The 12,799-nt window shown below is 55.0% G+C and overlaps 6 protein-coding genes across 6 annotated transcripts; 2 read left to right on the plus strand and 4 right to left on the minus strand.

Moving 5' to 3' along the window:
- Window positions 1–42: 42 nt before the first annotated feature.
- Window positions 43–1,731, minus strand: KRP23_13237 (Formin-like protein 5; the record flags this gene model as incomplete). The annotated part of the gene is made up of 1 exon (XM_067883924.1): window positions 43–1,731. One exon carries the CDS (start codon window positions 1,729–1,731, stop codon window positions 43–45), a length of 1,689 nt encoding a protein of 562 aa, XP_067738556.1.
- A 1,327-nt stretch (window positions 1,732–3,058) lies between these two features.
- KRP23_13238 (Formin-like protein 1) lies at window positions 3,059–5,712 on the minus strand (the record flags this gene model as incomplete). The annotated part of the gene is made up of 2 exons (XM_067883925.1): window positions 3,059–3,076; window positions 3,142–5,712. The coding sequence occupies 2 exons, from the start codon at window positions 5,710–5,712 to the stop codon at window positions 3,059–3,061; spliced, it is 2,589 nt and encodes an 862-aa protein (XP_067738557.1).
- A 500-nt stretch (window positions 5,713–6,212) lies between these two features.
- On the plus strand, window positions 6,213–7,003 carry KRP23_13239 (uncharacterized protein; the record flags this gene model as incomplete). The annotated part of the gene is made up of 4 exons (XM_067883926.1): window positions 6,213–6,318; window positions 6,387–6,565; window positions 6,633–6,728; window positions 6,791–7,003. 4 exons carry the CDS (start codon window positions 6,213–6,215, stop codon window positions 7,001–7,003), a joined length of 594 nt encoding a protein of 197 aa, XP_067738558.1.
- Window positions 7,004–7,426: 423 nt separating this feature from the next.
- Window positions 7,427–9,783, plus strand: KRP23_13240 (putative splicing factor 3A subunit 1; the record flags this gene model as incomplete). Its single annotated transcript, XM_067883927.1, has 4 exons — window positions 7,427–8,085; window positions 8,181–9,369; window positions 9,441–9,569; window positions 9,637–9,783. 4 exons carry the CDS (start codon window positions 7,427–7,429, stop codon window positions 9,781–9,783), a joined length of 2,124 nt encoding a protein of 707 aa, XP_067738559.1.
- A 219-nt stretch (window positions 9,784–10,002) lies between these two features.
- Window positions 10,003–11,132, minus strand: KRP23_13241 (Iron-sulfur cluster co-chaperone protein HscB; the record flags this gene model as incomplete). Its single annotated transcript, XM_067883928.1, has 6 exons — window positions 10,003–10,216; window positions 10,308–10,393; window positions 10,477–10,566; window positions 10,649–10,745; window positions 10,818–10,935; window positions 10,994–11,132. The coding sequence occupies 6 exons, from the start codon at window positions 11,130–11,132 to the stop codon at window positions 10,003–10,005; spliced, it is 744 nt and encodes a 247-aa protein (XP_067738560.1).
- A 146-nt stretch (window positions 11,133–11,278) lies between these two features.
- On the minus strand, window positions 11,279–12,790 carry KRP23_13242 (Large subunit GTPase 1; the record flags this gene model as incomplete). Its single annotated transcript, XM_067883929.1, has 3 exons — window positions 11,279–12,514; window positions 12,581–12,679; window positions 12,743–12,790. The coding sequence occupies 3 exons, from the start codon at window positions 12,788–12,790 to the stop codon at window positions 11,279–11,281; spliced, it is 1,383 nt and encodes a 460-aa protein (XP_067738561.1).
- Between the last annotated feature and the right edge of the window lie 9 nt (window positions 12,791–12,799).

Here is a 12,799-nt window from a genome sequence, read left to right on the forward strand (position 1 = left end):
TCCCCACTATGTTGGTACGAACAAATAACTACCACACGCTAACTACACAGCATCCATGGCTGGTGTAAGCTCTTCCTCTGCGGCCTTAGCGGCGGCGGCGGCGGCGATGGAACTGCCACTGGCACTGCTGCGCGTCTGGCTGGTGGACCCTCGATTAGATCCCGTGGACGACGGAGGTGCTGAGCCATTCGCCAGCATCTCGCGTCGCTTCTCCTCCACGCGCTTGGCGCGGATCTTGGACACGATGTCGTCCACGTCACCTGTCTTCAGCGATGCGAAGCCGCTCTTCTTCTTCTTCAGCTTGAGCTGCTCGAGGCGCTTTTTGGTCTCCTCCTCGCGGCGGATCCTCCGCTCCTCGGCGATGCGCTTGCGCTCGTTGTCGCGGTCGGCTGACTGGAGCACCTTGGCGAACGAGTAGAAGATCGAGAAGAACGCATCTGGTCCACAATCCGGACTCGCGGGGTCTTCACCGTAGAACGACGCCGTCTCCTCGAAGCGCTTCGTCATGCTGTCGAGGTCCTCCGCAATCTGATCGGATGTCTTCTTGGCACGATCAGCAAAAGGTTTCACAACCTCTTGGAAGCAGTCCGAGATCTTCTCGGGCTCTTCCTCAGAGCCAGGCACCGGGTCGGGCTGCGGGTACTCCTTCTCGGGCAGCTTCGCATGCACTTCTAATTCATTGCAAATGAGGTTCGCAGCCTTGCGCACTGCAGTTTCACCGGCCTTCAGCACTTGCGTCGTGACACGGCTAGCGCTCTCGATAGAAGGCAGACTCTGGTCAAAATCAAGAATCGCCGAGTCTTTCGCGCGTAGCAACTTAGCGACATAGTTAAGCAAGTTGATCGAGTTGTCGGCCGCCTTCACCTGGTTCAGCTTGAGCAAAATGTTCAGCTTGAAGCCCTTCGCTCCGCCGCGCGCGGTGCCATCGTTCAATGCATTGCCCAGCGACAGAACGACGCGGAATATTTCCTTCAACGGCTCGCAAGCTTGCAACTCGCGGCACGCGTTTGACACGGACTCCATCAACTTTTGCTGCTCCTCCACGTAAGCATCGAACTGCCACGTAGCATGGATCGCTTGTAGCCGGGTGGTTAGCCGGGGAATGCAAATCATTTCTCGGAAGTACTGCTCTGCATCCCCGAGAAGCTTCGGGTCGCCTGTGTAACCTCGTACAGCATCCACCTCTTCATCTTCGGGGGCGAATTGGAGCAAAGAAGTCACTCTCTCCACGGAAAGCAACTCCTTGTCGACCACCAGCACAGCATTACGCAGCTTATAGTACGGGAGCCGGAACCGTGCCAACATGATACCAATGTTGTTCGCACGCTTCGCGTCAATCAACGCAACACGAGTCGGTGCTCGACGTTTCGTGGGCTTCTTCGCCTCGGATTCCTTTGCTTTAGGAGGCTTGTTCACGAAGATATCTGACAGTTGGTCAACATATTTGTCCAGGACCACATCCTTCTCCGGGGCTGCAGGCTTCGGCTTCTGGGCCTTCGCTCTTGACGCAAACAAATCCGCGACACTCGGAGGGCCCGCTGGTGCTGCAGGCTCCTCTGCTCTCTTCTTTTCCTCCTCTTCCTTAGCAAAAGTCTCCCAAATAGTACCGGTAGTCTCCTCACTTTTCACTGCCTCCCAGTAGAGGTTCCGAAGTTTAGGCTTTGGGGGTCCCGTTACCACGGGTTTTGCTGGAGCCTTCGGAGCTGGTGCGGACAAGTCCACAGGGATCATTGCATCAGGTGTGTCTAATACCTTCGGGTCCAACGACTCCGCGGTCATCTTCAGCTCCATCTGTGGGCGCGGCATCCCCATCTTCAATAACTTAAAATACTTGACGTAGCTTGGGTGTTCCGACGCCTTCACCGTCTTCCCGACATTTGTCTTAATTTCCTTTCCATCTTCATCCACCAATTTGTCAGGTGTATCGAGAAGGTCGCCATCCAGACCCTCCGACGCCACTTTAAGCTTAATGTGAGGAAGTGGCATCCCCATTTTCATCAGCTTGAAAAACTTGGCAAATTTCTCGTGCTCTTTCACGGGGACGCCCTTCACGGCGGGTGCACCACCAACCACTTCCTTTCCGTCTTCGTCAACAAGCTTGTCGGGAGTTTCCAGCAAATTGGCGTCGAGACCCTCGGACGTGACTTTCAGCTTCACGTGGTCCATAGGCATTCCCATCTTCAAAAGTTTGAAGAACTTGGCAAACTTCTCGTGATCCTTCACGGGCGTGCCCTTCGGTTGCTCAGCGGTGGCCGCTTCCACTTTCTTTCCGTCCTCACCCACCAGCACATCGGGAGTAGAAAGCAGCTCTCCATCCAAGCCTTCTGCGGATACCTTCAGTTTAACATGTTCTAGAGGCATTCCCATCTTCATCAGCTTGAAGAATTTCGCAAATTTCTCGTGTTCCTTAACAGGAACCCCTTTCACAGACCCCGCATCTGCTCCGCCGACATACTTGCTTCCATCCTCATTCAAAAGAGCATCTGGTGTTGATAGCAATTCACCGTCCAATCCCTCCGCTGATGCCTTCAGCTTGATGTGTTCCAACGGCATACCCATCTTCATCAGCTTGAAAAACTTGGCAAACTTCTCGTGGTCTTTAACGGGGATTCCCTGCGGAGCTTGATTTGATTGCCCAGCCACGAAAGGGCTGCCTTCTTCATCCAGGAGCTGGTCAGGTGTACTCAACAAAGATGCATCAAGCCCTTCCGATGATGCCTTCAGCTGAACATGATCAAGTGGCATTCCCATTTTCATCAACTTGAAGAACTTCGCGAATTTTTCGTGCTCCTTAACCGGAATTCCAACAAAACCCGTTTCGCCATCTTTGATTTCGTTGCCATCATCGTCTACAAGCAAATCCGGTGTCTCCAAGATCGAACCATCGATCCCCTCCGCCGACATCTTCAGCTGAATATGCGGTAACGGCATACCCATTTTCTTCAGCTTGAAGAACTTCGCATATTTTTCATGCTCTTCAGCTCTCGTTCCCTTCTTCTGTTCATCATCCGGCTTTGATAGCTGGATTACCTGGTCAGGAGTCTCCAGAATCGATGGATCAAACGTTTGAATTTCGCTGCCCATCTTAAGTTGCACATGTTGCATCGGCATTCCCATCTTGAGGAGCTTGAAATACTTTACCAGTTCCGGATGCTCATGGGCAGCCACACTTGAGGGTGTATCTTCGTCATCGGTCTCATCTGCGGTAATATCCGAGAGCGCGAGGTCGTCGTCTCGGTCTTTGTTCTCAATCAAAATGATAGGACCCATTCGGAATTGAAATGTAGGGTCCCCATCGGCGCATTTCTGGAGAAATTGAGCGTAGCGATCGCGCATTTTCAATAGCGTTTTGCGATCATCGTAGCCAAGCTCGAAATTGCGAACTTCCTCCACAGGAGCTAGCAAAGTAATTTGCTTCATGACCTTTTCGGACAGCGCCCACATTTCCTTGCCGATCACCCGGTCTCCCGGAATAAAGAGCAATTGCTGCATAATTGACAGGAAACATGTTTGAAGCTCCGGGTCTTTTGCCACGCTGTCAAACAGAGACTGGAACACGCTGTTCACTGACGCCAGATCTGTTTGCTCATAAATCGTGTCTTTTCGGTCATCTTCCATGAACTGCTCGAACACGTCGATCTGTTTCTCCATGTTGTCCAGTTGATTTCGAAGCTGCGTCACCGAACTGCTGATGATGCTGTTGCCTCCATTTCCAAATCGATGCGCTCCTTTGATTTCAAGCGGAAGTGATGAACGGACTATCGCTCCGTCAGGAGAAAGAGCAGCCGGCTCTCGATCTATGGGCGACGGTGGCGCGCTTTTGCTCGCTGAAAGGCGGCCGTTTTGCTCCTCCAAACTTTTGCTTATTGAGGATCTCCTGCCACCAAGAGCTTTTAAGGAGTCTAGTCTTGAGACAGGAGTTCCTGGTCCTTTACCCCGTCCAGTGACAGGTGATTCCGTGGATCGAGCGCTTAAAACTGGCGACGGGGTGTTCCTCGCAATGTGTTTGTTCGGCACAGGTGAGGCGGTGTTTCTCGCGCTATGCTTGTTCGGCACAGGTGAGGCAGTGTTTCTCGCGATATGTTTGTTCGGCACTGGTGAGGCGGTGTTTCTCGTGATGTGTTTGTTCGGCACAGGTGAAGGGGTTGCTGGAGCACCAAATACCGGAGACGGAACTCCGTTGGGGCCTTCATCGGTCGTTGCAGCCGCAGCAGAAGTAGCGAGCGGGTACTTTTGACGCTGTACAGCGAGAGATTTGGCGCGGATCTCTTCAAAGTAACCGGCCATCTTCAGTGCCATGAAGTCGGATCGAATTGCTAGCCGATCTTCCAACCGAATGGCCTTATTCACAATGATATTCACAAAACTCAGCACGTCCTCCTTGAACACAAGCGAATATCGCGTTGACTTGAGCGCATCCCGAAGACAGCTAAAGCGAATGTTCTCACCTTTGGTCTCCTTGTAGTGGTCGAACGCTTCAATGACAGCAGTATGCCCCGCCGCACTGTTGTAGCACACGATTCCCAGCAATTGCAGGGTATACTTCTTCACGTCGCCATTTTCCGTATGGAAACACAAGGCCACACGTTTCACGAGTCCTGGCGTATTGGTGATTGCCTCGACGCCTGCTGTAAAATGGGTAAGCGACCGCAAGATGCGCAGAATCACCTCGCACACACGCGTAGCCTTTTCGTACTTGGAGTGTTCGATGGGGAACGGCGACGGATCAGGAAGTTTCATGGTTAGATAATCGAGCCCGAAATGGGCGAGGAAAGCTTCTAGCCAGTCTGTTGACGCGATGGCGATCTTGGCTCGAAGCGCCTCTAGATCCTTCAAGCCCTTGTTGTCCCATTTCAATTCGACCAGGTTTTCTGCAAACTTTTCAGCCTCTGTGGCGTTGGATTTCGTGTTGTCTTCATTTTCGTTCTGCTGCGCGTACCAGACAACGTGCCATTTCGTTTCAAGCGACTCAATACGAATCAGTTCGTCCATCACATCCTCCGGCACTCCGCGCTTCGACATCAACTCGCGATACATTTCGTCCACCGTGTCCCATTTCGGGGGCCTGGGCGGCTTTTCCTTCTCCTTTGGCGCTGCACCGCCGGTCGGTATCCTCGTGGCAAAGAAATCTCTAAAGTACTGCAGCTTGTCGTTAAAGTTTCCGTCCTGAACGGGGTTCGACATGGAGATGGACGACCGAAAGAAGCTGTTGCGTCGCGGCTTGGACGACGACGTGTGGTTGCTCTCGTGCTTCTCCGGTTCGCGTCGAAACTCCATCGCGAGTGGCCACGCTGTCGGGTCTTTCTGCAACTGCATCGCGTGCTTAACAATCTGCTCGAAGGGCATGTCATCGATCGGGGTCTTGTGGATGATCTGCAGGATGTCTCCCATTTTGACGCGGCCCGTGGACTCGACATACCCAACTTTACCACCCTGCAGCGGTCGAAAGCCCTTGACCACAGCGCCGCGCTGCGGTTTGTCGCGCTCGATGTGTCTCGCCCGCAGGTCCAGTCCCAGCGGCCCGGGTGTCGGCACCTCGAGCCGGAAGACGAGCGCGCGGTCGGTGGCGTTCGGGTCGCTGCCTAAGAACGGGCTGCTGCTGGTGATGGACATGGACGAGGACGGCGTGCTCGTGAGCGAGTTGGAGCCCATGACGTTGGGCGACTCGCGTGCGTTGCCGCCGCCCAAGGAGCCGCGCCGCTTGCGCCACATGGCGAGCAGCTGCGAGTCTAAAGTCTCTGTGAGTCCGCTTCTGGATGCGGCTGCCGCGGGTGTCTGCAGAAGGAACCGGCCACCCCGAGCGACTTGTCCGTGTGTCTGTCAGTCGATGCAATGAAGCGCTACAGCGAGGTCCGTCCGTTGTCCGAAGCCACGGGCGCGGTCGAGTTCCGTCGCGCCTGCTTCGGCTTCTGCTTGAGCTTTGGGGCAGAAGCTACGTCCACCCTCCTGTACCAGAAAACCGGTACATATTAATCTGTACTCCCTGATACCTGAGGCCACTGATACTTAAATACTGATGAATACTTCTTAAACTGGATGTTACTGCTATATTCGATCAGACTGTCGTTCACAGCAATAATCAAATATAGAAGGTTAGAGCGAACCCACACGGCGCAGCTGTTCGTTGACGACAAGCCGCCGTTGCGAGTGTGGCGCAGTGTCGAAGTAGCGCGCCAGTTCTCCAGTCTCCCTCCTTCGCTTTCCAGCTGAACATGTGCTTCTTTTGCTCGGGCGAGCCCGTGGAGGACGATGTGCGCAAGGGCAACCCTGGCGCGTTCACCGTGGGCATGATGCAGGCACCCGGACGCGACCCCTTGTGTACGTCCCGACGACGGTGCTGGTTTGTCTTCTAGTGTTGTGCTAACGCTGTCTGTTGCTACCTGCAGGCTGCCTGGGCGCGTGCCTGTGCCCGTGCTGCGCGCAGATCATCATCCGCCGCAAGGCGCTCAACTACGACATGAGCAACTACACGTGCTGCCAGGGCTATATGGACGGCATCGTGCCCTGCGCGCGCTCGGGCCGCTGCGGCGAGTCCAGCTGCCCCAACGGCTGCCTGTGTCTTGAGGTCGTGGCGCTGCAATGCGGTGGAGATGGTTGACAGGGCTGACTCGTGGTGTGTCTTTTTGCTACAGGCCTTCTGCTGCAACGGCTGCGCTGTGTCCGCCACGCGCATGATGGTCATGGACCGCTACCGTCTGCAACCGGACAAATGGGACAACCGCATTATTGTACGTGCTGTCGAGTGTAGTGGCCTGGGCTCCTGACTCACGCTGTTGTTTGCTGCTGCTAGCGATGCAACAACTGCATCCAATTGGTCAGCTGCGTATGCAGCTTGCTCTCGATCTGCATCTCGGAGCTGGGCGACCTCGCCGACATCATGAACTGCATCGCGCAGTGCACATACGCGACCACGCAGGGCTGCATGACGGCCCAGGTGAACGTAGAGCTCAAGGAGCGCGAGAAGGCCTTCGAGGTGCAGGACGAGACCATGGAGCGCGTCTAAAGATGCTGCGCGACAAAGCCGCAGCTTCAAGCTGAAGCTGCCAGCTTGACGGCGAGAATCTTTGGGCAATTCTTCCGTTCCGGTGATGTATCAGCTCGACCGTATCAAAGTGTACCCACTATGGGTTGAGAGGCACAACTCCGGGTTTGCTTTGACTAGAGCTGTTGCTAGGAATACATGTACTTCTGCATCTGTCTGGCTTGACTAGCGGGTAAACGCACGCAGCGCTCCTGTTGTCATACTGGTTCACTCTTTATTCGTCATCGCGCTGTGAGCAAGTGCACGAGATTCTGTTTTGGGCAAGTTGTGGTTGTCGCAGAAGATAGCTACATTTGAACCCATCCAGTGGCATAATCAATCCTGTCTTCTGTCATCCTAGCGTTGGCTCACTCTCCAATACCTAGGAGACACCAATCCAGCACCATGGCGGCGGAGCCCGAGGCGCAGCAGCAGCACGACGCGGCCGTGCAGGGCCGCGTGACGGGCCTCATCTACCCTCCTCCGGACATCCGCGCGGTGGTGGACAAGACGGCGCAGTTCGTGGCGAACAACGGCCGCGCCTTCGAGAGCCGCATCGTGGGCGAGCGCATGTCGACCAAGTTCTCGTTCCTGCGTGAGTCGGACCCGTACCACGTCTACTACGAGCACAAGGTGAGCGAGTTCATCGCCAGCAAAAACGAGCCGCCGCCAGAGCCGCAGCAGGAGCAGGCGCAGGAGACGACCCAGGAGGTGATCAAGGCGGCGGAGACTTCGGGCGACGTGGTGGTGGAGAAGAAGGCGGTGCAGGACGTGACGGCGCAAGTGGCCAAGAAGATCAAGAAGAAGGAGCTGCAGCCACCACCGGAGGAAAAGTTCATCATTAAACACCCGACGCTCAGCGCACTGGATCAGGAGATCATGTACCTCACGGCGCAGTACACGGCGCTGAGCGGCAGTTCGTTTCTGTCGGGGCTTGCGACACGGGAGCAGCGCAACCCGCAGTTTGACTTTTTGAAGCCTACACACCCACTGTTCGCCTACTTTACGGCGCTCGTGGAGAGCTACACGCTTGTGTTGGCCAAGCAAGACACACAGATGAAGCGGTGAGTTTGCTGTTTTAGGGTGTGGTTGCATGTGGGAGTGGTGATTCTTACTTGTGTGTGTTATTGTTACGGGATGTGTGTATGGCGATCTGTAGGATAGAAGAGGGGGTGGAGAGGATGATGGTGCTGGATCGCTGCGTTCACAGGATGGAGTGGCAGCGCACTGAGCAGGAGCGCAAGGACAAGGAGGCCGCAGAGAGTGATGCAGAGCGCCGCGCACTTGCACAGATCGACTGGCACGACTTTGTCGTAGTGGAAACGATCACGTTCGAAGATAATGACGACTTGGGCGCTTCTGAAGCAGCAGGCGAGAGAGAAGCAAAGGGGTCAGATGATGAAGACATGGACATGGAAGAGGACGATGACGATGACGATAACGACGAGCCGAAGCCTGAGATTAACGTGGTCGAGGATTATGTCCCGCAGGCCACAGCGGCAACAGCACAACAGCCGCTGCTCAGCGTGGACGGCAAGACCCTTTCGTCTGCCGAGGCGAATGAGCACATGCGTATTTTGCTAATGAACCCGAAGTGGCGCGAAGAAACTCAGCGTCATTTGGAGAAGCAGAAGGAGAGCTCATATGCGGCGGGATCAGCGATTGCGGACTCACTGCGGCGGTTCGCTACGAAGCGCGCGGATATCTTTGCATCGTCAGCTGAAGAAGAGGCGCGCTTGATGCAAGCGACAGCTGCACCCTCATCTGCAGAACAGCAACAGCAACAACAACTGCAGCAGCAGCAGCAACGTGAGGACGATATGGAGGAGGATTCGGACGAAGAAGATAAGACTGCTACAGGGGTGTTTCAAAGTCAGCAAGTGCCTTCTTCTACTGGCTTTAGTGAAGCTGGGCAACTGCCGACAAATGCTCCATTTGCTCAGCCTCCACCGGGAGTCTCCGTCCCAATGATGGGGTCTCCTGGAATGAATGCACCGGGCGTCCCCGGAATGGCCCCTCCTGGTATGATACACCCTGGTATGATGCCGCCTGGTATGGTGCCGCATACCATGGGAGCTCCAGGCATGGGGGCTCCTGGCATGGTTCCTCCTGGTATGGGAGCTCCGGGCATGGTGCCTCCTGGCGCCGTGCCCCCGCATATGCAGACGCCAGGTACTCTGCCACCAGGAGTGGGCAGTGGGCCCCCCGGTGTCGCTGGCGGTCCTCCTGGTGTTCCAAACAGTGTGGTGGCAGGACCTCCAGGTGAAGACCTCGAACCAGCAGCAAAGAGACAGCGTACTGGCGGGTCATCGTTGCTACCAGAGAAGGAGTTTGCCTTCAGACATCCGGTACGTGTAGTGTCTGTGGTGGCTATTCAGTTGATGCAGCGGATTGCTCATTCTATTATGCTGCTTTGTAGGGAGCGGTGAGACTGGTCGTGAAGGTTCCGGACGATCCAGACAACGCCCAGTGGAAGTTGGAGGGGCAGGCATTGACGATAGAGCTGGACGTGAAGGATACCATGCGGACACTTAAGCAAAAACTCATGGTAAACATCTTGCTGACAATGTGCGGTAGACATGCTAAGCCTTCTAACCACACTTTTGTTTATCCAGGCCGAATTACAGAGCATGCCGGTGAACAAGCAGCAGCTCAAGTTCTCGATGGGCTTCGTCAAGGACGCCCTCACGTGCGCACATTACAACTTCGTGAACGGCACGATGCTGGAGCTGAGCGTTCGCCAGCGCGGTGGTCGACGGTAAAGACCTGGCCAAGAGCAGCGACCTCAGGGATCAGTGCACTGATGTGCTAAAAGCTAATCAGCAGCAACGCTGCCGTCTTCTATAGTGCGGGTGATTCTCTGTTACACAAAGAAAAACTCATGGTCTCTGCTACGTTGTTGGTAACCTGCGCAGCAAAACTGGCACCGTGGTATTGATCCTGAAGTGATAAATCTACAGCGCTGGGCAGATAGTTGTGGCCTAGTACCCGTCCAGCTTCTCTTCCCTCAGGTCGATTTCTTCTGCGCATTTAACCATATACTGGAGCTCGACAGCGTACTGCTTGGTAGCTTCGAGGTCCTGGTCTTTGTCGTATACTTCGCCTAGCTTGTTGATCACGGCGTCAATGTGCTCCGAAATCTCCTTGCGGATCTCGTGCAGCGCGTCCACATCAGGCGCTTCAGCAATGCGTTCTCTGTAAAGACCACATCAACAGACGCAGCAGTATGTCAGACGACTGCGTGAACAAACAGTCTGGCACAGACAGCACCTTCCTTCTTCCGTACCTGATCTCCATTGTCTGCATCAGCAATTCAGGGTCTACCGCAGTGCTCGCAGTCTCGCCGAGCGCATCAATCCCGTGCAATGCCAGCTGCAGCGAATAGACAAACAAAAATCAACCGTTCAGTCAGCATCGAAAACCGAATATGAAAAATGAAATACATTACGACGTACCAGGTACTTGACGCGCGTGTTGGGCGTCTTCAGCATCTTGTACGCATCATTGATCACAGCAGCGTTCACCGCTGAAAGCTCCTTCTCAAACTGCATAACCAACAACACAATCCACGCTCGTTTTTCAATTCACAGATAACAGAGCAACTGCATCCATAAACCTTAGGCTCACCTCAGATTTGGATCCATATAGATCCGGGTGCAGACGCTTCTGTAGGTTCCAGTACGTCTTCTCGATGCTGCGCTGCTCCAGGTTAAAATGCTTGGGGCTGGTGCATAGAATGAAGTCGTCAGCCACGCGCAGTCACACACAGACCCATTAGGCTTTATCTTTAAAGTACATCTTGAACATCTCGAAGTAATCGCAATGGCAGCCCTTGTCGATGGGCTGGATAGCGTTGCACGACTTGCAGAAGAATGAGCAGCAGTCCGTCGCGTGGTGGCACTTCCAGCAGTCCGCTGCGCTCAACTACACGTCAGTCTCCACGCTCAGCACCTTTAACGTTATACAACGTACGTCCTTTGGCTTCGCGGTGGCACGCGGCTGCTGGTAAATCCTCCTCCACCTTCTCAGCGGCGGCTGGGAAGCCGCGCATGTGTTGGGGCGTCCGCAGCACGCGCTGCAGACCTCGACGTAGCAGCTTTCCCGACAGCATTCGCGTTAATGGGTGAGCCCTCCAATTGAGAAGTGACTCGTGTGTGGTTTTTCACGTTCGCAAAAAAGGTGGTCCACATCGATTCAAAATAGGTATTAAAAAAAAGAAGAAAAAAAGTATGCATTCCTGTTTCTGGTTAGCGCGGCTTATTGTGCGCTAGTTGAAGTGACTGTCGCCAATGGCGGCGGGAAGGACAGCACGACCTTCTTGCCGGTGAGCGTGTCGCGCAGCAACATGTTGGCGGCGCGGTGCACGTCCAATTTGCCGCCTTTCACGCGGAAGCCGCGGAGCTGCGCGTACGCCTCGCACAGCGTGTACGGGCACCACTCTTCGTCGTCGTCTTCCACGGGCTTGAGCTTGTACACGTCGTGCAGGTACGGCGAGCAGTTCTCAGCGATGAAGCGTACGGCGCTGAAAGGCTCCCGCGTCTGCGCGATTGGGAAGCTGCCGAACAGGATCTGCAGCAGCACCGGCACGTTGAAGCGCGGGAACACGACGCCGGGGCAATCGAACACGAGCACGCGGGAGAAAATGCCGTCTTCGCGCTCCAGCATTTCAACACGGTCGAAGTAGTGCGTTTGCAGGTGTTTCGTGTGCCCGGGTGTGGCCGAAACGCTCACGAGCTTGCGATCAAAGAGGCTGTTGAGAAGCGAGCTCTTGCCGACGTTTGGTTCCCCCACGAATCCGATTGTGAGCGTATCTTTCTGCCCTTCTTCTGCAGTAGGGTCGTCATTTAGCTCGCGATGTTCGATTCCAGCACTCACTTGGCCGATGGTTCGCATTAAGACTGCATTGCTCTCGTCGACGCGGTCGCGGCTGTATGCTAGGACGGGGATACCTTGCCCATACCGCGCTTGCAGGTAATTTGACCACTTCTGGATGCGCTCTTCCGCTACCAGATCGGTCTTTGTGAGCACCAGCACCACACGCTTCCACGGGAATTTCGTGCGAATGTGCGTCATGAGCTGGTCGCTGATGTGGAGCAACGGGCAGCGTGCGTCTGCAAGATGCACGAGCACAGACGAACGCTCGATCACTCGCCACAGCTGCCGCCAGACCTCCAGGTTCCTCTCGTACAGGTTGATCTGCGCTCCATCCTCACGATTCTCTGCCTCCTGCTCAAGGTACTCGACCCACTCCTTGAATGCTCGATCGTCCACTTCGTTCAGCTCTTCCGGTGTCATGTCCCGCGACCACTTTGGCTTCGTCAAGATGCGAGACTGGTTGGCTGGATCCTGAATGCCATACGCGTAAATCGACTGCGAATTGCCTCGATCCTGGGCATATACGAGCTCTCGCGTCGCGTCCCTCTTCCTGGCCTCAATCGCAGCTTTCGACTCTTTCTGAAAGATCGTGCGGAGGTCACCACGCCCAGAAGAAACCTGCATCCCAACACTCTGTGCATCAGATTGCAGCTCACTTTTAGGCAGCACTACAACATCCCCTACCGTTTGTGGGGCAGGTGGCGCTGCCGTCCACTCTGCAGCTCGATCATCTTCGTTGCCCGAGTCCTGAGCGTCGCGCTTCTTGGCCCGCTTGTCACGCAGCTTCAGTTGGCAAGCAACTCCTCAGTACAAGCATCGACCGGTTGATACACAGCGCGGGCGCACCTGCTGCTTCTTGGCCTTCCCGCTGAAAGGCTTCTTCCTCGGGGGCATCTTGATTTA

The sequence above is a fragment of the Phytophthora ramorum genome (genome assembly GCF_020800215.1).
Source record: "Phytophthora ramorum isolate Pr-102 chromosome Unknown Phyram_PR-102_s0017, whole genome shotgun sequence".
NCBI classification, from domain to species: Eukaryota; Oomycota; class Peronosporomycetes; order Peronosporales; family Peronosporaceae; genus Phytophthora; species Phytophthora ramorum.